We start from the raw sequence: 24,052 nt of genomic DNA, 5'->3' as shown, positions 1-24,052 counted from the left end.
GAGTGATGATGCATCGATGACCGACAGTGAACTTTCTTCTTCAAAAGTAAACAGAGAACTGAGTGAGTGAAATGCCTTGTCAATAAAAATTGACTGTTGTAAAGTACAAGCATAACGCTCAATAAACAATGTCTCGACTTACGACATCTGCATCCATGGCAACTACCTAATGACTTCCCACGGACACGAACCTTTTTGCTGAAGTTACAAATCAGTAACCAGTAAGCCAACTGCCAACTCTGTGGACAATGTGACCGACATAAAGCTCTTTCAAAGTCAAACTGCGTGTTACAGAAAACATACACCATCTGTAAAAAGGACAAACTTAACACAGCCCAACTAACTTAAACTAGTTTTACTCTAGCTAACTTTATTTGGATTTTACTTGATATTAAGATGTTTTCTTCAATGATTTCCTCACACTGTCTCTCCCTCATACTACAAGACGACAACCATTGTTTAAGTTGTAAACACAAGGGCAAAGGGGTCATTACCATTTCATGCCTTTTCTTATTTCCTTTGTTGCACCATACACTGAGAATCATTTACAGTTGATTTTCATGCCATCTTCCTCAAACTGACTCTTTCCATATCCAGAGACACTGCAGTAGTCTAACTACCCAGCTTTCCCCTCTTCACCAGTCAAAGGTTAACATGAGTTCAAGGAGGTTGCCTCACGTCACAACCGAGGAGCCTCACATTCCAGTCACACACACACACAAAAACAACTTCACATTTGACCGTGGAGAATACACACACAGCCACCCTCTGTCACCAAAAAATATTTCAAAGCCATTTAATCCCTTGAGAAGTAGGCAAGAGAGAGAAGGAAGGAAAGAAAAGCAGAATAAAAGAGCATACTTTAAATTCAGACCTACTGTGCAGTTTGGGCTGGCTGAGTTCCCACATGCTCCTGACACTCTCAATCCAAGTACAACTCCCTCCTCCCCCTCCTCTCCCGGCTCCTCCCCCACCTTCCCCCACAGCCCCACCCCTTCCGCCCACAGCAAAGACCGCCTGACTTCCTGTTTACCTCTGACCCTTAGTTATCCCCCGCCCCCACCCTTATCTGGCAGGCCTCCAAACAGACAGGCTGATGAGGCCGGATGCAAACAGACAGAACACTTGACAGAGCGAGCAAGCGCGGGTGAGGGTGGGTTGTGTGTGGATGTTGGGGGAGGTGGTCAGAGAAAGTGTGTGAATGAGACAACCTATCACCATGTGGCCACAGAAGGAGCAGGTTTCCAAGGGGTGTGTATTTGTGTGCAATATCTGCGTGTGTGTCTGTGTGTGTGTGTGTGTGTGTGTGTGTGTGTGTTTGGCGCGCATGTGGGTGGTGGGGTGAGGGCTGGGGTGTTGCATGGTGTCAAGTTTCAGGGCTGATTATGGAATTGCCTGCCCAGTCTGGTTGGCTGGTTGGCTAGGAGTTATATAAACCTCAGTAAGGTCAGGAAGCAACAAAGCTAGGATGACACACATACAAGAGCCAACCCTACTTGCGAGCACACACACACACACACGCACACACACACACACACACACGCCCTCAGTTGCTTACTGGCGACACAGCTCAGAGGCCAAGGCAGGGTAGAGCGGAGTGAGCAGCGAAACCCGGTCAGATAATAAATCTAAACCAGCAATGCAGACAGGGAGGAGGCACCTGCTCCGTGTCACTGCCAGGGGGCCTACTAGCGGCTACAGCAGCTCAGGCCATAAGTATCAATCAGTCTCCACTTCCATCTCTGTTTCTCCTTTAATCAACAAGGGAGCCATTTGTACACTTATATTTGAATCCTCAGGTCTGATAAAAAAATTAAAAAAAATTACAAACTGCAAAGTGTAGTAACAAGGCAAAAAAACCTGCAGGGCCAATCAGTAAAAATAAAAGTGTTATTATAATAATATAATGGTGAAAAGGGGTACAAATGTACCAGAACAGATTAAAATGCAATGAGGATGATATGACATCACACGGGGAACACCTGGCACCACAAGAGAAAGAGAGGCTACATGGCAGCTTAGAAAACTGACAACTGTTAAAAGAGTACTGCACTGATTTAACATTGCACTCAGAGGACAGTTTGAAAAAAAAAAAAAAAAAAAAGCAGAACTTTTTATTCCACACATTCTTCTTCCTTGTCAAAACCTGGCACCTGCATTACCCACAATGCAACTCGACACGATTCACTCAACTGTACAAATTCGGCTGTGTTATGTTAGTGGGGGCTAGCCTCGAGCTGCTAACTTCAATCAGAGATGAGTAGCAGGCAACAGAGGTCTGGTAAGCTCACTTCTTTCTAACTCCACACTCCCAGATTTTTTTTTTTTTTTTATATATTAATTTTTCAAACTTGTAGTCTTCAGTCCCAACCATTTATTAGACTTCATGCAGCTCCCTCTGAAGCCACAAAAGGCTTTATACTTTATACTACTTTTTCCACATATGCAGTAGTACTCCCAAGAACCTGTAAACAAACTTTTACGCATAAAATCAGTGGAGTTCCCCTTTAAATGTATCCAAGTCTGGTCTCATTTTATAGCGATTTATCAACTTACCGATTTTAGATATTTAAGTACCAGTGTCTGGGACTAAAATCACAGCAGCAAACATCATCTTTCAGTTTGAGTTGCCAGGAAGGGGTGGTTTGCATGTGCTACTGGTGCCCAGCAAATCTCTAAAATAAGTTTCTTTTTGACTCTCAGGAGACACTAAGATTCTACTAAAATGAGCCACAACTGTTCTGTCCAAGAAAAAAAAACCCTATGAAAAAATGCAAAAATTATTTCACATGTTCACAATTTAAAAAAGCAAAATAATCAAGCTGTTCAGCAATGCTTCAGTAGTACTGCATACTGTGCTGAGCAACAGTTTGCCAGCTTACCCTCAGTCCGTAAGGGTGAGTAATATGGAAAGTCTTCCATCTCAATACAGTATATTATACTGCGATAGCGACGTTGTCTGACATAGTAGATCTTCTGAAAATACGATTAAGAAACTGTTTCCTATATAGATAAAATATCCAGAACTCTGATTTTGGCTGATCCAGTGAATTAAAAACCTGTCAGGTTGAGGTACTTCATCACATTGATGTGAAAATCCAATATTGCAACAAAGCAGTCCTTTTAATAGAATTGCAACATAGTCTGCAACTGTATATAACAAGCTATACATGTTACATCTCACAATTATTTTGTCTCCCATTTTAACATGCACATCTGATCTGATCTCAAGATATCAGATCTCTCAGTCACAGTATAAGGCCTGACTGCTTACTCACATGAGTACAAGTAAGCATAAAAAAATGGCATCCAGCTCAGAATGGTCTCACTTGAGTGCTTGATGCCTGTAAGCTTGAACTATCTTCTCAGAGAAAGCCCCTAGCAGTCCAGTCCAGCAGGGTTACTGAAATGATTCATAGGCTAGCCAAAAGTTCTACACACATCTGTTCATTTGAATTCAGATCCATTGCAACAAGGCTGAAGACATTATTTATATTCGATTTAACCTCTGAATACAGCAACCTAGGACAATGGTTCAATCTTGAACCCCAAGTGCTCATCACAGCTGCAGCTGACCATTACAACCATTGGAAATCCTAATTAGCCACATTCACTGCGGGGGAGTGAAGAGTGGGCAGCTATCCCCTGATGCCTTGCCTGTTCAGCAAACACACTATCAGCAGGCTCTTCACACATCAGTGCACATGAATAGCACAGTCAGCCTGTAAGCATCAACACAGGGCTGGATGTTGACACAGACAGGGAGAGGCTCGTTTGTACGGCTGTGGTTCATGGCCCCATTTCAATCAAGGACCTTTGCAGATGGGCAAATGGCCTGTGTGGATGAGCTCTGGTTTAGACAGACCACCAGTTTTGTTGTTGCCTGCTGCCTATTGTGGGGTAGCCGAGCCAGTACTCAACACACAGGTTGTGTCTTGGCTCATGGGTATTGGTTTGGTTTTTAGAAGTGGGGGGTGAATAAAACCAGGGGGTTTGCTGCCAGGAAGAAGACAGTTTAGAGAGATTTAAATAAGTCATTCAACTATAACTGTAAAAATTGTAGTCATTCGAGTGTTTACTACACTAAGATAAATGCAGATACAGAAAAGGTGGGGTTGGTAAGATAATGTCAAAACAACACTTCTATGTTGTCAGTGGCAATGAAATAGACTTCTTTGTCAGTAGTGGGCTGTGGAAAACACAAGTGCTCTTATGAAAAATGTGTGAATTTCCATCATGTGCGTTGTCTAGTTTGAGATGATTGGTTTCTGCTATGTGATATAATATGTTTAATTGTTGGTAAAACATATGTTGTTTTTGTAACATTACTGAAATCTCACACAAACATTATCAAAAAAAGAACATGTTGAAATTCTCATATCTTTTTTTAAGAGTGTGGACCATGATGAAACGTCTGCTGCTTTTGGTGCTGGGCATGTGTCACTTGTGGGCCTGCAGTCTCTGTGGATGCTACTAAGTTACCAGCCAACTGAGGTCCAGGAACCGCCTCAAGCCTGTTACAGCCAGCTAATGCATTCTCTCAGCCTCCCCCTCCGTGTCTCCTCTCTCTCTCTCTCATGCTCTTCCTCTCTGTCTCATTCCCTCCCTTTCTTTCCTAAGCTGTCTGTCTTTTTCCATGAGCTACTGCTCTCTCCATCTCCCAAACCCCCTCCCCCTCCCTCGAGTGCTAACCACTCTCCTTCACCACGCTCTTTTCCTCCCGCCTGCTCTCTCATACGTGCACATGCACTTGCACACACAGACACAGAAACTGTGGCAGCTACCACAACAGCATGCAACCTCCCCCACACTCCAGCGAGGCAGTGTGCAAGTGCTTCTGGCTTGCCCTGACCCACATCTTGATATAGCCCTAAGTATGCTTACAGCTAAGTCCTGAAGACACTCCTGCCACTCTTAGCCTAATCAGGCCTGACCTGCTGTCGGCGCACTGGGCAGATAGACAGGCCAGGCTGGACAGACCATTATCATTTTCAGAAGGCTTTCAGGCGTCCCTAGGTACCGCCTCTCCACCTTCCCCCTCTCCACCACTGATTGCAGGTTTCCTACTAGACAAACACATGTTCTATCTGGGAAAGTTAGTTAAACATTACATGACTGGTTGGATTTTGTGCCATGATATATGGGTAAAAACACACAAAAATCTCTTAATGTCAGCAAAAAAATTTTCTCCGATAGTAAAGCAGAGATTATGCACTTATAACATCTAATTTCTTCAATTAATTTCAATGTATCAGTCCTCAATCTCTCAGTAATCCATGTAAACTGAAAGGAAATAGGGATAAAGGCTGGGATAAAGACAGTTGCTCTGCTATAGTATGCCTAAAATATTCTGACATACATGTGTCTCAAAATAATTACTTGCATGTAACTAGCAACGAAAATTAAATGGAAATGGGTAGGTTTGGTGCACAGCGAGCTCATCAAATTGATGTATATGATTAAAATGAATAACGAAACAAACATGTTGGTTTGTATCATTGTATTACCTTGTCATCCTTGTTCTCAACAGGTGGTGACTTCCGGTGCTCATGTCCCCTCTCATGGTTGGAATCAGCCCAGGAACAGTTGGATTCATCCTGCTGGCTAAGAGCAGCCTCCAGCTGGGGCAGTAGGTCAGGCAGGAGGTCAGGAGGTTCCAACCCCTCCAAGTCCCCATCCTGAGCACCTGATGGCAGGAGATTGTCTCCCAATGCTTGAAATCCATTAGTGTTGATGGCCACGCAACTCTGAGGCTGTTCAGAGGGCAGCTGACTGGCCATGCTGGGGTAGCAGCTCATAGAATCACCAAACATCTCAGATGACTTACAGCTTCCCTGGGTTTCTCCAGAACAGCGTAAAGCACGGAAAGGACATTCCTCTGCCTGGCTAACCGGGGTCCTAATGTGCTGTTGACCCATAACTGATGTGGATGAAAACGGGCATACTGTCCCTGAGAGCTCAGGCACTGTAGAAGTGAGGGGAGCAACAGTTGTGGTGGGCCTAGACACCGATGCTGATGACAAAGACTGCTGACTGAGACTGGTTATTTCTGGTTCTCCAGGGTAGGCAGGGTACTGAGCCGGTTGGTAGGTGCTGGCAGAACTGACCGAGTACGTGGGCAGGGAGTGACCCACAGATGATGAATGCATGGGGAAGGGCAGGTTATTGTCTTCCAGTCCTGATCCAGAGAAGGCTTGACCTCCCCTGTTCAACTGGTAGCTACCCTGCTGCTGCTGTTGTTGTAAGCAAGTTCCAGTCAGAGAAGCATTTTGACTATCCAGATAGGACTTACTTGGCAGAGCCCTTGAATGGAACCTTGGTCCTCCTACAGTTAGCTGGTGCTGAACCTGCTGCTGACTATGGTGAACTTGCTGTTGGCTCTGAGTTTGACTTCCCTGGTGAAAGGAGAAATTGTGATGCTGTTGTTGCTGCAGGGACATAGTCTGTGTGTTAATTTGTTGGTGCTGGCGCTGGTTTAACAGCTGTTGCTGATGACTTTGCTGTTGTTGCAGCTGCTGCTGCCGCATTCTGTGCTGCTGCTGTTGTTGATGATGACAGGGGTGGTGTTGCTGCTGTGTTTGTTGTTGTCTTACATGCAGTTGCTGGTTGTGCAGTTGCTGCTGCTGATGACAAAGCTGTTGTTGCTGTTGAGATAAGGGGTGGTACATATTCCCATTCTGGTCCTGGTTGCCCCACATTGGACTGCTACTGTTACAGAACAGCCCATTGGATTGAGGTACTTGTGTCATGGTGGCATTATGGTACTGGCCATGTTGCTCTGCAATCATGCCACCATCTCCACCACCTGTGCCCCCAGGACCAGAAAATGCCTGCCCCATAGGATTCTGTGCCTTCATGCCAATGTAGTGGCCTATCTGATGACTGTAAGTGGGCATGGCTTGTTGGGTGGATGTGGAAGAAACTGGTGGCATCATGTCTTGGTGCTTCCCCGGGCCTAGAGGCTCCACTTGGAGGGGCTCAAAGTCAGCACTGAGATTTAGCTCATCCACGAGTGACGGTGCTGAGGGGAAACCTTCTTCATCCAGCCCATCCAAACCTCCAACAAAGAGGTTAGGGTCATCAAAGAAGTCCATGGCAGAGCTCGGAGGGTAAATGGAACCTTCAGAACTCCACTGGATCCAAACTGGTCCCAATGAGCCTCACTCTCTACAGAGCTACAGCATATCCTTTATATTGCGTCCCTGTCCAAAAATGGAGAGAAAAAAAATATTAAAATAAAACTTTAATGTGGGAATGTGGGATTGCGTGTTTGCTAACTAATGGATGGTACAGATGAGGCCTGGATCACAGCTTTCAAACACATTACAAGCTAATGAATCAAAAATTTCCCCCACACAGAAAGATGCAAATCCTTTTCAGTCTGAAATGACATGACAACTTACTTTTCCCCAGCATGTGTATTTTTATCATCCATTCCCTCATCAGTGATACATGCTTGCATGTTAGTAGAATTGCACAAATGCCCATCCAGGGTCGAAAAAAAAGCTTTCTAAAGCTAGGTAATGGCTAGGTCAGAAGGGTCTGGGAGAAATTTGGTACTGTCAATTATCTATCAGCAGTGCCTTTCATGTGTGTAGCAAAGCAGCTGGTGCAAACCAACCACCAGCCACTAGCAGATGCCTCTTCCTGTACCCCCTCCCCTTTCACACACACAAACACACCTCAGCCCCCCCATGCCCACAACCAATGAAGCTGCCTGTCATGCTACTGCAGAATGTGTGGGAGGTGCAGACAGCTGAATTTCAACAGCTAGGGACAGAGGCAGATGAGATCCTTTGTGGGTGTGTGTGTGTGTATTCTGCAACCGCAGACCAGCGGAAGATGACACACTTACCTGGGTCAGTCATTATGCTGACTTGCTATGCACACATGCACAAATACGCACAGACGTTTCTCTAGTATCTTTGTGTAACTTGTAGAGATACTTGCATTGCTTTTATTGGCTGATACATATTTCAAATGACTGATTGGTGGTACAGACTGAACACTAGATTTAACAAGGAACTGGTATCCTCTTTGTAGCATACTTCTAAATACACTAGGTGTTGCTCATGTTTTTTCTGTTCAAAACATCAGCAGCTGCACATGAGATTTGAAATATTAGGTCAAATAAACCGCAAAATAAAGAGACTTATTTTGAGAGCCAGCAACAAATGTGTATATGTGTATATATATATATATATATATATATATATATATATATATATATATATATATATATATACACATATATATACACATACATATATATTTCACACAAGTACATACTAACTTTCAACATCCTGAAATCCTGATACACATCCCAAGGCACAACATTATTAGGATCCTCATATTTGATAAACACAGGCAACATGCCTGAGCCATTACACTAAAATGTTAGTCTAATAACCACCTTTCCAACATTTAGGCTATGTTGTTAGAAGGTAAACTAGCCTATGTAGTGTGCTCGGACCATATTAAACCAAACACCAACATCATCTATCTTTATCGTTTTCATTTACCTGTCACAATGCGGCTGACTCGCAGTTTAGTTTTATGTGGGCTGATGCAGGCAGTTTGTGAAATAATTCATGATTTTTAGTCTCACAATAACTGGGCACTAACCATAATTTGTCACACCTGTGACCTGTTCAGGTGTCACTTCACCTAACCCAGGTGTGTCTGACAAGTCAAGGAGCACACTCGTTTGCTAAGCTAATTAGCATACCTTTATTACATTTACACTCTAAATCCTTTAAAAGGTGTCATACAGGAAGGATACTACAACAAATGCAATAATATATTTCTTACCAGAACTTCTGCTGAGGACTGAGACCAGGCTATAGAATGCTGCTGGGTAAATATGAGCACTGTGTTTGACACTTTATTCGCACCTGACACTAATTAATTTAATTTGCAGCAGTAAGTTCTATTTCCATATTCAGAATATGGCAAAGTACTTTAAAATTATTTGAAACATGACGCCTAACAAAACTGAAATCATAAATTGAACAAACGTGGGTGGATACACATTTTCTGGTTTGATACCACTGCGTTCAATTCCTACTCATAGTCATGCAACTAGGCCTGTACAATACAACACCACTCTCCCCACAACCAGCTCCCAATTTTAAAAAAATGTGTTCACACAGGCATGAAGCCATTCCTGTTTTTAGTTTGGGTTGTGCTTCCAACTTCAGGTTCTCTTTAGTGCTTTAACTGGGGGATCATGTGACTTGCTTGAAATGTGACATCCCCACTTACTAATATTTTATTAGCTTTTTTGGATGCCTATAATCACAGACATCATACTGATGATTTGTCAACACACCAATCGGGATGCATGTTAAATCACTGCATAAGAGACAGACAATGCTGCTTGAAAAAGAATTGAGATGGAAAAAATGTGCATCACAACAGCAATTTAAGGACAGTAGAAAATTACAACTCTTCCCAGTCTCGAGTGTTAATTAAACCATTTCTAACCCTTGTAAAGCGGTTTTCAAGTATCTAAAGAGTTGTATCTTTGCACTTAGATTATGGAAAATAAGGGTACTCATTGATCATTGCTAATCATTTAGGATGACACTTTTAGGTTTGTAAGACAACGTATCAAGTGTTTGTGTTCTAACATTTACTGAGTAAAAAATGTATGAGATGGAAATTCAACTCATTTGTCTTATTTGAAATTATTTCCAACACCTGTTTGGCAGACATTTCCTTGTTGGTGACATTCAAAGCAAGTCTGATACACAGCCAAATCCAAGCTGAAAGATTGCAGGTGAAACAAACAGTCCATTCAAGCTGTTAACGGTAAACTGCAGATAAAACAGCAGGTAGCACATGAAAACTAAACGTAATGTGTTTTTAAATAACACACGTTTAGCTACGCAATCTTTCCCATGTGGCCTAAATCAATGCAGCATATTCCTGAGCCTGCCAGCCAAGCCACTGCTAACCTTTAAATATCCCTCTGTGGCCCAGAGGCACAGACCAGTCCCCCCACAGCATGTCGACTTCCAGCTGTTTCCTTCATAATCATGACGCTGTAAACACCATCCAGGCACGTGTAGGCTAACTCGTGCCTAATATCAACAAGAATTGTGTACATAACTGTCCCGAGGTCGCCATTGATGGCCACACATGGCCACTTTCTGCGCACCTCAGTCAAACAGCATCAAAACAACAAGTAGTAGTAGCAAGGTTGATATAAAAATAGAAGTGGTATTATTAAATGTAATTTAAAAAGCGTAAAGTTAGCAAAAGTATTGATATAACTGGTAGCGCATTTCATTTATTTCAAAGACTCGTCTTTAAATATATTAATTGGAACTCGTTCGTCGTGTTTTGAATGCTTTTTAAGCAGTCTTACTTTCCTCCTAGCTGGACACCGGGCTCACCTCTGAAGTCAGTAGCATGCTCTTCATCTTCGTCCAGCAATGGCTTCAGCTGCTGCGAGCGGCGGTGTTTGATAAGCCAGCGAGGCGGCAATGTGTTGCGCTCCTTTCTGCACGGCCGCTCGCCAAGTGGGAACAAAATGAACGCACGTGGGACATTTGGGTTGAGATTAAACGTGAGCCCCGGGGTGTTGAGACGAGTCCACTTTGGAAGCGGCATTCAAAAGGTGTCGTGACGCTTCCTCACTGAGGAAGAGGAGGGAGGGAGGGATATGAGGGCGGAGATGGATGGAGAGGTCGACATGGATGATGTCCGTGATAATACAACTAGTTTTGTTTATTCCCGAACGACTTTCGTTTTAATTTGTAATCTATATCCAACGTATTGGCTCCGCGAACTGTTACGGCGTCCCCGTCCAAGTGCGGTGCTGACTGAGCCCGGCTGGTCGCTGTCAGTTCAGGACCACCATGACCACCACGAACCACGGAGGACTACTTTGGGAGACACGCGCATTGTCTTCTACCCGGCAAACTGTGAGAAAGTACGATGACATTAGCTGTATTATATGGCGAACTGTGGTAAAACTAATATGGACAAGTTTGGCAAGTCGACAGTCTTGTTTCCATCGGGAAGATACACAGTCAGCAAGGCGGTGTGTCATCAGACAGCTGAGGCGAGCCTCACTGACTGACTGTCAGAAATTTGACAGCTCCTCGCTTGAATGAAACGCAATCTCTCGAGGACAAAACACCTTTCAAAAAAACACCTACGTAAGTGTTATTTCTTACCTGAAAGGAACCCCAAAGGGCAAAGTGTTATCGGCGAAGTTGTGACTGTGTTGTTAGTTGTACTCCTGCTGGCGACCTCGGCACAGCGGCTCTACCGCTGCTGCTGACGTGACTGTGATAACAACGCATTTGCATATTAGTGACCTACTCTCTGATTGGACCGCTGACAATTTGCCACATTGTAGCCTTTCCATGTCTAATTAAAAGCCTGTTCTCCCAGTATTTATGGTACAGTGTCGCCTCCAACAAGCACCGGTCAGCGGCTGATTAAATAATGGATTCATATCTAAAGTCCCTGTGTTGACAGAGTGCATAAGATGGCCGCGTCTCAGCCAGAGCCAATCCGGAGAGGTTTTACTTTCGCACATGGACCGGAGTCTCTCCTCAGTGCACACATGACAGAAGCGGGAGAATTGCCCTCCAGTGTGGGTACATGTCGACCTCTCCTGGCTAAGCGACATACTGCCATACATTGAGTCATTAACCACACTGTCTGTCGTGTTCAACAGTGTTCTCATTGTGACTGTATGAAATTCATGACACTTTTAAACTCTTATGGCACAAAAGTATGATAAAACCTAATTTTGCCAGGGAGCCCAGCTACTCTGAAAGGACTCCTTGAGGTCTCTCCCTTGAATATTTGCTATATCAATACAATATTGCTATATTAATAAATCATATTGATACAATTAATGTGACAGCTATGTAGTATCCTACTGTTTTGTATATAAAATGTGCAATTGAATTAGTATAGGTAAATATGAATTCTGAGTGAACACAACACCAGTATACAAAGATATCTTTTTAAGAGTGATATTTCCACCAATGTAGACCTCTGATGTACTAAATGAAATTAGTCATTGCTATTTTTTCATTGTCAGATTAATTTCATAAAGTTCTGGACCTATAACCTGTTTGGGCATTACTGGTGTTGCAAGTCAGTAAAATCATTTATAGCAAACCCAAGAACAAAAACAGAAATGCAGAGCATGACTGAGCTTTCAATCATTTTATTGATTTCAGAGAAAAGCATTTAATTCTCAGGTCATCTATGCAGTAATATCATTCACAAACTGGAGCAGAAATGGGTCCATACAGAACACATTACAAACTCACTCGTTTGAAGATTCCAACAGCCCAAATGGCAGTGTGTGTGTGTGTGTGTGTGTGCGTGTGTATGTGTTACATCCTTGCCTTTCACAGCAACTATGATTAGATCTAACAGGTTTCAGCATCATATCTGCTGTTCTCATATAGTAATTTCCTTGTGAGGTCCCCACACAGTTTAAAAATGCCATCCTGTTTCCACATCCTTAGTTTGACAAGAATTGCATATTGAAAGTGTGCTGAGCAATATCACTATCAAGCCAGATCCCTCTACAGATAGGCATCAAATACAAACTGATATTGGCCTGCAACTACAGAAAAGGTGTCGTCTTGCAGCTTGACTAATCTCTACAATATTATCACCCATTTTGTGCTGCTCAGACAAAAGTGAATAACTAAAAAATATCAAAATACATTTCTTCAGAGCTACGTAGGAATCTTGCAGTAACTTATTTGACTTGTGAAGAAAATATCTGTAAGGGAGCTTAAGTAACATTTGCAAAGAAAGCAAATAAAACCAAAATATTACTTAGAAAATCCAAGCATCGACACAGACACAACTCTTGGAAGTCAAACCTTAGCACGGCATCCATTATTTACACATCAAACCTTTAATAACCAATAGCCAAGGGTACATAAAACATTCAAAATGATTTAAAATCAGACAATAAAATACAAGCTAACTCATTTAGCATCTCATTTAAAACCATACCTGTGAGCTCTGCATTATATATATATATATTTATATATTATGAACTGTGTAAGACAATAGTTTACACAGCAGAATTAAAAATAAATCACTGTCCAATAAGAAACAAATATAAAACATGTCCTGTAAATCTAATTGTGTGTTGGGATGGGTGGAGATTAGGATATCACATGGCTGTGACTGACAAACATTCCAAGTCTGACAAATAAACAGTCCTGAGCCAATTTCAACAAGTGGTTTAGATCATGTAGTCCACTATACTTACCGTATGAATACAAATTGCTTTGCTCATACTTTTCATCTCCTTTTGGGACAGTATCTTATCACCTAGCCCAACATGTGCATGGATCCGAAAATATGAATGAAAGCTCTTTGATTGCATCACAGCCTAACTGATGTTGCTGAGACATCCATTAGTCATCGTCGATTTACATATGATACAAACTTTGTTTCCTGTTTCTAAAGCTGTTTGAGGAGATGCCTACAAAGCTTTTAAAGCCAAGCAATAATGTGGAGAGTTAATTTAAAGTTCTCCCAACTGTTTCAAGGATCCAGTTCGCAAACAGCTGAGGTGAGCCCAGTGGTGTGGCATCTGATGCGTGTGCCTCCCTCTAGTGGCCGCTACAGCGACAGCGCATGTTCAGCATTGGGGAGGATTGTCGTCTTTGCTGAAGGGCTGTGTCGATCCAGGCTTCACCCAAGACAGCCCCGACACCTGCGTTCCCTTGTGGTGATCCTCAGGTCGTCTCTAGAACAACAAAAACAAATTACCAGTCACATAACAGAGACAGCTCGACCAATCAAAGTGCTTATAGCTCACACTCCGGTCTAACAAAACCCTTTGGGTTTTAAAGCTGGGAGGTGAACTGCAGTAGACTGCAATCTCAGGCTCATACACAACCAAAGGACTCTGAGTGACTGTAGTATGGTAAAAACTTACTTTATACGTGAACATTCGCTCTTTTGCTTCCTCATGAACAGCTGGGTTCCATGGAGAAAAACTGTAACAAATGGATCAGAGGGGGAAAGTGAGAGCGTGAACATCAACATTTTTTCCCCTTCAGAGTTTCATTACACACACTCACACATATGATGACAGGATGTATTTTCTTGTAGTGGTGAAGGTTGTGAAATGTTAAAAATTGGGAGAGACCACCCACCTTATTGCGTAGGGATCATCTATCTTGGGCTGGTCAAAAAGGTGACTGTTGCATAGTTTCACACTGTCCACCACTTTGCTTTTGAACAAATGCACGTCCTTTTCATATCTGAGAGAAAAAAAAAAAAACAGTAATGCCTTGTAACACATGTGAGACATGAGTAACAACTTAAGCCTAAAACCTTTTTTTAGGCTGTTGGATTTTTTTTCTTTACTGTAGAGGAGGTTAAAAGATTGCGGAGAAGCTTCTGCTATATGAATTATCAGGTTAAAATAGAGCTGCATTATACAAAAGCAGGCAGGCAGCTGAAAAAAAAAAATTAAAGAATATTTACAGCAGGAAAATCACAGGTGTAATTAATAATGACTGAATTCCGATTAAATAGAACTGAGCCTTTGTTAGTGTTATTTGTTACACCTGTTAAGTTCCTGCAACAGGTCAAAATGTCTGCTGCAGAGGCATTTATTCTACAAATGTTTGAGAGGAAGCAAGAAAAAAAAGTTCATAGATATGTACCATCTTCTGATTAAATTATTTAAGTATTGAACATTTGTGACATTAGAGCCATTTAGCAACAACCTAATTTCAGACATTTATGCTTTGTGCTCAGTGGATTAAAAAACCCAAGTTATTGAGCCAAGATGTGCAATTGAATTATATTTAGCCGACCTTCATCAGGATCCTTAATTTATCTTTGTGTGTCACATGTCAGACAAAGCAAATATTGTATATTGTAAAAAAAAAAAAAAAAAAAAAAAAAAATGAAGGTAATATTCTTCAAACACTCACAGCACAGCAGCCTCTGGGTTGAGTGGTTCTGCAGTGTTGATCTTGTAGAAAATTGTGCGTGCATACATGAGGACTTGCCAGATGTGATTGTGATTCCGTCTACAATAACAAAACATAGGAGGTTGACAACATAATCTTTTTTTTTTTACCAGAAATATGGATGCTTGAAGTTACTGGATAGAGTTACTGGAAGAATAGTGAATACCCCAACATCAAAGAATTTTAATTGCAATCATAATCATAATCTGTTGCAATATGAAATTAGGTGACTATATCCAGATATATACACTTCTTTGAATTATAACTGAATTTGTTTTCACAATTTTATTCCTTCTGACTCATCCTCTTTGGTTCCCAAAAGAACACTTTGCAGAGAATGTTCAGCTGAGTAAACAGTGAAAGAGAAGCACTGACCGGGCTGGACTGGCTCGGGGTGTGTGAGGTGGGGGTGGCATTTAGCACACAAAAAATTAATTATTTAGTTCACTCAAATATGCATTTTGAAGGAGAAAATAGAAGAATAAATTACGTAAGCATAAAAGCAGAGAAAGTACCTCCATTTGGTGAAAGCTCTTCTGACATCAAGCTCTCCAGACACAGGGTCAACAAGTGGATGGAAGACTGGGATGTCGAATACTAATTTCTGAAATGAGGCAAGAAGCAGAAAAGGTTGAGGGTTTTGCTTTGCTATAACACAAAGCTTAGTTCCTATGATCATTATTCAAACGTTAACTTGTTGATGACTCTCAAGAGTTGTACTTTTAATATTTAGTCATGGTTGTCATCTTTCTTAAAAATGTGTACTTTAACAGTTTACATAAGACTATGAACACTTTCCCAGTCATGACGGTTCCAGATGTTTTAAGATACTCATAATCTTACCAAACCTTAGTAGACCTGGAAAATCATTTTAAAATTTCAAGATTTTTTATGTTGTCCAGGACCCTCAGCAAAAATACTACATGATTGGGTGCACACAGCACCTTTTAAGTCTCTACCAAGTTTGTGTGTGTGTGTGTGTGTGTGTGTGTGTGTTTTAACAGCCCCAAATCATATTGCCAAAATTATACTACTCACAGGACACTCTCCATCTGGATAGTTATCTGGAATATACACAGTGAATTTGAAGACTCCGTCCTGGTACAAGCCATGTCTGATGAATATGACCCCGAACCACACTAAACAGAGGAACACACAGTAGTTTGGAATTGTTGCTTTTATCAACACAAATAAGACTCACAATGAACATCAAGCAGTGAAAATGTGCAGATATGTTTAAAGATTGAAATAACAAAGCTCTTCAAGTTGTAAAACATTCCAGAAGGAATCCATGAGATTTGATTAGTGTGTATATGAAACATTCATTGCATGAACTTCAAAGAGAGGTCCTTACTTAGTGCTGACTTGTAGGATGGCTGGACATAAATTCCAGGGAGTTTCTGCTTAATCACTAGTGTGCTGCAGATCACATGAAAAGAGGTCAGAGCAATACAAAAAAAAGAGTGAAAAATATATATGCAACTCATTTTTATTCAGGTACCAAATGAAATGGATAGTTTGAGCCCAATTTGTTAACAACTTTGCAAACTGATTTAAAAGACAAATGCTACCAACAGAATAGTATAAACATAGAAAATCACATGTGGCAAGTGCCAAAAACCAATCAACTAAACTTATGAATCTGATACTGGACTACTACTTACAACTCAGCCAGCAGAGAGTACTCCAAGTAGAAGGGGCCATAGGAGGCGTGTGTGCCATTGGCTGACTGGGCTGGGGTACCCATTGCTGTAGGCTTGGTAATGGGGGCTGCATTCTTAGGAATGGCTGGAAGTTGCTTTTTGCCAAAGGGCAGCCGGGCTGGGCTGGCTCTCTGCTCCCCATGCCCACTCTGTTCCTCATTGTCAGGTCTCTGCTGTTTCATGAGACAAATACAACAGGAATCTCAACACATCAGCTGTAACATATTTCCTAGCTGTGTTATAAAAACAAACAGAAGAGACATATTGAGAGCCTGGTTATAGAAGGCTTCTGTTTATGATCCATTATGCACACTTATGAGTAGACCAATGGCCCAGGGTGGTGACCATGTGCTGTGACCAACCTCTCAGGTTACACTGTCCATCTGGTTTGCAGCTTATCAGTCAGAAACAGTGTCCAGACCAGAGAAAGCACTTGTAAGTACAGCTATGCTTTCTTGCTCATGCTGTTGAGAATGAGCAGAGCAGTTACAGTGCAATGTCACAGCGCATTTCAAGCACACAGCAGCAGGATGCCAGGAATGTATCAGGAAGCTACAACCCACACTGCTGATGACTAGTACAAATATGACAGGAATGCTTGCCGTGAATTGGACATTAATGCAACAGATCTAGCATGCACATTCACTGAGGGCAGGCTTGACTACAGAATGTTTTGGAAATATTCCTCTGACTAGTCAGGGAAAAATGAACTCACGCCCATGCTCCAGGTACACCGTTTGCCTCCTCCCTACCTCACCACAGTTGCACTAGCATGCCAAGATTTACTTCCACTCCCCTTTGTTGGTAGATATCTAGTCTAGTGCAAGCTACCTGGACTAAGTCATTGAAACAAGTATATTTCCTGATATTCTACACTGCGAAAGAGTGGATTATAGTCATCAAAATGTACAGTTTAAGACCACGCCCTCAGCTTGAGCATAAACAATACAGAGATTCCTAAGAAAATGAATACAAGTGGGAACAGGTGCAGGATTGAGGACCCCTGTTGACCTGCTGTTCAAACAAAAGATGGAGGTAATCAAAATAAATCGGACATAGTATCAAAATGAAAGATTAGCCAGCTTTCTTCTATATTAAATGATTATCGTCTACAACCTGCAACAAAGTTATCCCTACTAGTACAAACCCGTCAACTTCATTTTACAGAGTGCTGGTGACGCTAATACAGTCTTCTAATTCTTTAAAAAGTCACACCTCCATGACAAAAGTCGATCAGTTTAACCTCTTCTGGTTTTTCTGCAAACATACTAATATGACACTACGAAACCTTTGAGGACGCTTTAAAAGTCCACGTATCAACCAAAGAACAATATTTATAAATATGATGTAACTTAGATTTAATCTAAAATGAAAGCATGATGGGCACAATTCACACAAATCATGTTTTTTGACAAATGAAAATGTGTTGAATGTCTCATCCTATGCATATCAAGCACCATTACTTTTGAAAAGTATTGTACATAATGTTCGGCTCCGTAAAGCATGTATGGCTGCTGTGCCCTGTAGATTACAGAGTAAGGCCTACATGTATTTACACACTATCATTTAATATAAGTTTTCAGTCGTGGTGGACGCAAATTGCTATCAACTTTGAAGCGTTTACAAGTACTTAAATGGGTGTTGACTAGTTTCCAGTTCTATTGTAGCCAACGCAACAGTTAAATGTGGTTAACTTTACCTTGCGACTTGTATTGGCAGACATGCTCCAGAAGGGGTTTAGGTTCATTACTCATACAGAGGTTCGGGTTGGTGTCCCTCTTGTTTTAAGTAGGTCCCACGACAAGTTCTGTCCAGGCCATCCGCTGCTGTGATGGAAAGAGACCATGAAACACATCATGTGCTGATGCAGCTGAGGTCAAACAAACACAAACAACGTGGAAACATACGCACATTCAAGCACGTAATGCTAATCTAATGTCACCATAGCATAATCTTAGCAACTTGAGTAGTAAACTATTAAAATATCTTAACGTCAATTGCTGGCAGAGTACAAAGTAAGAGACGTTACTACTCCGGACTGATCTAAACTTAGAGCAGGGTTTGTTTGGGATAACCTAGCTTAGCTTTGTGCTAACTTGGATTTCGGCAAAATAAGTATGCTGGCTAGCTGTTGTGGTAATATCAGTGTAGGGTGGCAGTAACGTTACAAGAATGTGTTATAATTTCAATAAATCTAGCTGTTAATGTGGTGGCATTTCTGATAGAATATCGAGTTATTGTGTTATAGTGCTAGGTTAGCAAGCGGTGTGGAGCTACGTTTGGGTAACTTAACGACTTAAACCTGATGCCATTTTAGCCGACAGCTGACAGGGAGCCTGACCAAATACTTCTTTAAGGCGTAAGCATATTATATGTCAATTTTAACACACTAATGCCGTCTCACTTGCTTCTTTGACTCACTTAACAATATATGTAGCATTAGCTTACGAAGATAGCTTTGGCCGTTGCTAACAACTTGACTATCCCTTTAATTTTACACGTAGACAAGCGTAATAATGCAACTCACCGTATTTGCTAGGGATCTGTAACAAAAATCCTTTAACAGAAGTGTTAAACTGTGTGTCTCGATGTAATTGCCCCAGAAACTGTTCAGCTGCTCGTCATTTGTAAAGGTGTCATCCCGGCTAACGCGTTAGCTACTAGCTGGATAATATGACAGACAGAGTTCAATCTAACTTAATGAGGGGCGTTTCCGTTTACGAATGCGTATTCTCATTGGTCTACAGGATCACCCGTTTTCGCATATGATTTGCTGGGTTAGTCACGTGAAAGGGAAAATGGACTTTTTAATTTTATTTTACTTTTTTTTATTATTATGTGTTTTTGTTTGTTTATTTGTTATTGTTTTTTAAGTGAACTTTACTGAGAGCGAAAAAACATGAAACAAGATAACTAATGAAACCGTGGCTTGCTGTCAATCAAACTGTGAGAAACCTGAGCCAAACACTTTTGCTAATTAGAAATTTGTTTTAATTAGTTTTGTTTTGTTTTTTACAATCACCACTCTTATTTGTGGCTACCCTGTCATGTTGATAATGTTTTAATGCTGACATAAAATTTGTGGTATTTGTAAAAGTAGCTAAATTAATTACTCAAAAGTAATTAAATGTCCCAGTCATTATTTATAGTCATTTTATTGACTAATGTAGCCTTGTGCTTTGTTTAGTTTGTTTTGTTTTGCTTTATAAACTACATACTTAGGTGCAGTCTATTTAGGATGGTAAATGTTCTCCTTCTATCATCTGTATGGGTTACAACAAAGATGGAATAAATATCATTAATACAGCAATAGATTTTGGTTGTGATGAACCAAGCATAAAGTTAACAGCTGAAACTGCTGAAATAACACTTTGGATCAAATGAATTAAGGATTATTTTTAGTACACTTTCATGTGAATACCACTTTAAAATAATATTGATAATATAGCATTTGTCTCTCAGATCATGTGCTCTCCAAAGATTAAAAAAAAGGAACTTTCTTTTTGCAATTTTGCATAGTCACCTTGGTCACTTCCTGTCTTTTTTGTATCTTTTTATTCTATCAATCTGCTCATTTTCCAGAGAAGTTTACAAAGAGTCCTGCAAAAGTGCTTCAGGGCACATTGATGAAGTAATACACACTTTCCATTTCTGTTGCCTTCATTTTAATGTTTCGGTGTACTGCACAGTAAAAGTCTCTTGAGGGTAGGACGCATCCAAGCCATCTGTGTCACACATTTCTTTAGTTTTTGATCACGCTTCATTGGCAGTTCACTCTGTTGATTGATTGATTTCCTAACAATTACCCCTAATTATTTTTCTGGGTGAGAAAAAAAAAACTAATTTAATGGATGAGTGGTTGCATTAATTGGGAGAAATGACATTGTCCAAGTTTCAGAGTAAATACAAATTATTGACTCCATTATTGTTATCTGATTGTATATTGTCCCAAGTACACTTCACTGACAAAGGTAATTAGTGTCCTGCTTCTTTATTGGGGCAGCCAAGAAGGCAAGGTCACCAGCACTCTTTTGACACGTACAAATCAAAGACCACCTCAAAACAAATAAGTTTATGCCTGTTTTGCCTTCATCGACATTGAGATAAAGTGTCTGACACAAACAAGGGTGCAAATATCCACACCATTGCTTTTGTAATGAGTTTTCTGTCTTTGTCATTGATTCTTTATCTAATCAACTATTGTGACCTTGTTTGGTCAAACAAATACACTAATGAACGTAATTAAAGTGGGGAGATTGGATTAAATAATTGAATGTGTGACCATTTGGAGCTGTATTTTTTTTATACTAGAACATTTTCTATCAAGTGCATTTATACCTTAAATTAAAATACATATGACTGTTTAAGAGTTGTAAAGTTCCTCTGTACTGCTTAGTGCTAAGACACATTTTTATACTACAGCCAATTCATTGCACACATTTGAACAGAAAGCATCATATCAACATTAGATCCTTTTAAATTTTTCATGTTGGTCAACAAAGTACACTATTTGGGATGTTTTACTGTCTGATTACTCTTGACTCAAAAATGTATATATTGTTTCAGCTGCATTTTCCAGCTACAGAACGTCAGCTGGCACCAGAATTCAAATTTGAGATGAAAAATGTTTCCTCCTATCATTCCATTCCTTCAGAGAATTTTAGGCCCGCTGATTCAGATCCACAATTTGGTTTAAATGACAGTTCAAAATTACAATTGGCAGTCCCTTGGTGAAACCTGTCTTGACAGCACGGGCATAAAAAAGTGAAAACTGATGACTCCACATCCAGATAATATGTAATAACAATGTTAGTTTGAATAAAGAAAGCCAGATCAAGATTCAAATGTAATATTCGTTTTAGAAATATGAACAACTGGGGAGTAAGGGTTAAAAAAAACATCAGCCAAATCCTTCATATAGCAATAGTCTTTCCTTATCCCTGAGGCTATGGCCTGGCTAAAACCTCAATGCAGCAATTATTTGCTGTAATGACTGCAGTTCAAATAAGCCTGGAGATTTTATTAAACCAAATGAGAGAATCATCTGTGTATTATCACCTTGTGATTGACAGTGACAAGTGTTGGGCAGGCTCGGATGTGAGCATGATGAAGAAGCTCTCGGCAAAGCTCTTGATAATGTTACCCCTGATAAAGTTGCCTGGAAAACCTCAGCCAACAAATAGAGAGGGAAAGCTCCACGCATATTAATTCCAATTGTCAGATCCCTCCAGTGGGGGAGGAGGGTAATCTGGCAGGCAGCCCCGGCTGCCCCTTCATTCACTGACTGGCATTTTACACAACTAATGAAAAAGAAATCCATTGTACTGATCATATGCATAGATTTCACTTTATAATAATGATGAAATAGAAATATTCATAATAAAAGTAAAGGTCACTCGCTGCTGCAGCTAAGCTTCCTAAGCTGCAACCTTTGCAAGAGCAGTTGTCAGGTTCCGGTGATAAAATAGGAAAAAGAGAGGCGTCAAGTTTTAACCCTGGAGCGGCCAAGAGGTGAGACACTGCAGCCAGGCTACTGCTATGTACTGTAACTGTAGCTCTTTGGTCATTTGTTTGTCTTTGTCATAACCCAAACAGCACTGATGTCAGTTCAGTGATGGATCCAACAAGTCAGTCTTCTCCAGTGTCCAATGTAAAGGTTAGAGGTCAGACACATAGTTGTGGTTTACATAGTCCTCTCTCTGCCATACAGTATCGGTGCTAGTGTATACATTCTTCAGGGATTTGTCTTGTCTAGTTAATAAAATACAGGGAAATATGAACAGCCGCCTCTCTTCTCTTCAGCACTTCCATCTGGCCTATCGCTGTATGTAGGTCACCTGGGCTTCTTCAAGCATATGAGCTGTGCAGTACAGGGGTGGAGAGAGGCATGTCTCACCTCTGAAGGACATTCACAGCATTAATATTGCCCGCTGTGACTTCCACGCTGAGCCCCGTCTTCATATGCATCATACATTGGCATTTATTAGTGCCATGCACTAAGTACAGGCCATGTTATTGAATTTGAATATCAGCTCCTAGCCACATTCGCAAGCCCTGGAAATATATTATATTAAGATGAAGCAATCTCATTTAATAACACCCAAACTAATAAAAGGAGAGCAGATTGGAAATTAAATTTATGAATATTGCTTGGCAGGAGGGGTGATCCAAAAAAGCCCAGCTTTGTCTGTCATATGCAGATATTTCTCGAGCTGCAAGCTGCAGGTGTTGAAGAAATTTCTCCCCATAAGTATCATGTTGAGATAGCAGCAGGTATGTTTCGGTCCTTTTGTGTTTGTCTTTGTTCTTTGTTCAAAAGTAGCAGGCCATGCTGTGGGCTACCTCAGTCAAACTGGACAGAAGGCTTTTGACAGAATAAAACATTAATTGTGTGATTATCTTGCTCTGTGCACCACATTAAAAGCATTAGGCCAAAGGCAGGATAGGGCTGTGATAATTAACAGTGCAATATTTTGATGCTTATTATTTGTATGTGTGATTATTAAGCGGTAAGCATATTGCAGCTCAGTTTTGGTAATCATAATTTATTTTCCCCTTGAGCTGAAGGTGTACATCCTGTGGATACGGGATAGAAGAAAGCACCAACACCACAAAAGTTATTTTAAGCTGTCGACAAAATATAAAAAAATTACATGGCCATCAATTTGAAAAGGCTTTTTTCCCCGCTGTTTTTTACCCCAAATCTCGAAACACTGGCTTTCTGAAGTGGCATTCATCCAACAGGAGTCATATCTGTCTGTGCCAGAGCTTAGCAGCTCAAATTATGGAATGCCACTTCTTCACTTTACCGACTATGCTTCACACAAGCCCGTAATTTTCCCTCTTGTGTCGTTGATGGACAACATTCTGTCGGTCAGTGTTTCAGTGTTGTGTGTGTGCGTGTGTATACAGCAGCTTTTTGCCAAGACATCCGACGGGCCCGGTCCATCTGTGTGTAAATGTTGACTCCCAGTGGAGCCGTGACTGTCACTCACTGCCCAGCCAGCCTAGTGCCAGGCATTGATCGCTACATATATCTTGCTCTGTACTTCCCAAACCTTCATCAACACATGCGGCTGCAGAATTGATTAGTAGCAAGTCAATGACCAAATCTCTTTGGAAACATTTTTATTTATGTGTGTGTTTATGTGGATAGCTTAGAGGGCCATTAGCGGGATTACCTTTGAGGCTTGGCTGAACAACAGATGTTCAAGGACAACTCAATCAATTTGACTTACAAGAGGCTGCAGTTGCCGGAAACAATTGATAAGTCTGTGAGGGAGGGGAAAGAGGGGTTAAATAAAAACAGCCTGATAATACACAGGTACAGCTAAGTACAGCAGAATTAGGCCTACAGTA

General features: G+C 41.0%; 2 protein-coding genes across 12 annotated transcripts in view; both read right to left on the bottom strand.

The window, feature by feature from the left end:
- Nucleotides 1–11,428, bottom strand: part of chd9 (chromodomain helicase DNA binding protein 9) — a 78,659-nt gene extending 67,231 nt beyond the window's left edge. For 3 of the 8 annotated variants that reach the window (XM_067594902.1, XM_067594912.1, XM_067594919.1), the window contains exons 1-2: nucleotides 11,187–11,428; nucleotides 5,508–7,202 (exon numbers count right to left, since the gene is read on the bottom strand). In XM_067594902.1, the coding sequence (XP_067451003.1) occupies nucleotides 5,508–7,094 (1,587 nt within the window). In that variant the 5' untranslated portion in view covers nucleotides 7,095–7,202; nucleotides 11,187–11,428. Of the gene's footprint in view, nucleotides 1–861; nucleotides 950–5,507; nucleotides 7,203–10,400; nucleotides 10,626–11,186 lie in introns of those variants that run through there. The other 5 variants (XM_067594884.1, XM_067594893.1, XM_067594945.1 and 2 more) reach the window with 5 other exon arrangements.
- A 752-nt stretch (nucleotides 11,429–12,180) lies between these two features.
- aktip (akt interacting protein) lies at nucleotides 12,181–19,390 on the bottom strand. Of its 4 annotated transcripts, none has more exons than XM_067594872.1 (10): nucleotides 19,221–19,390; nucleotides 18,393–18,516; nucleotides 16,655–16,863; nucleotides 16,345–16,409; nucleotides 16,029–16,129; nucleotides 15,506–15,594; nucleotides 14,952–15,050; nucleotides 14,163–14,270; nucleotides 13,943–14,003; nucleotides 12,181–13,750 (listed from the first exon to the last, which is right to left on the bottom strand). In XM_067594872.1, the coding sequence occupies exons 2-10, from the start codon at nucleotides 18,438–18,440 to the stop codon at nucleotides 13,643–13,645; spliced, it is 888 nt and encodes a 295-aa protein (XP_067450973.1). In that variant the 5' UTR covers nucleotides 18,441–18,516; nucleotides 19,221–19,390; the 3' UTR covers nucleotides 12,181–13,642. The 4 variants fall into 4 exon arrangements, with proteins under 4 accessions (XP_067450973.1, XP_067450968.1, XP_067450963.1 ...); XM_067594867.1 differs by having other exon boundaries at nucleotides 18,393–18,519; nucleotides 19,221–19,389; XM_067594862.1 differs by having other exon boundaries at nucleotides 16,655–16,866; nucleotides 19,221–19,389.
- Nucleotides 19,391–24,052: the final 4,662 nt, after the last annotated feature.

Source organism: Thunnus thynnus, chromosome 1 (genome assembly GCF_963924715.1).
Source record: "Thunnus thynnus chromosome 1, fThuThy2.1, whole genome shotgun sequence".
NCBI classification, from domain to species: Eukaryota; Metazoa; Chordata; class Actinopteri; order Scombriformes; family Scombridae; genus Thunnus; species Thunnus thynnus.
This window is presented reverse-complemented; position numbering and strand designations above follow the sequence as displayed.

What these genes read in the sequence shown, in the direction of transcription:
- aktip (XM_067594862.1), bottom strand. Translation starts at nt 18,440, where the DNA reads ATGAACCTAAACCCCTTCTGGAGCATGTCTGCCAATACAAGTCGCAAG. An exon ending in CTGCCAATACAAGTCGCAAG is followed by an intron (nt 16,867 to 18,392) that starts GTAAAGTTAACC and finishes CTCATGAAACAG; the next exon opens with CAGAGACCTGACAATGAGGA. An exon ending in AGAGCTTTCACCAAATGGAG is followed by an intron (nt 15,051 to 15,505) that starts GTACTTTCTCTG and finishes TTGTTATTGTAG; the next exon opens with ACGGAATCACAATCACATCT.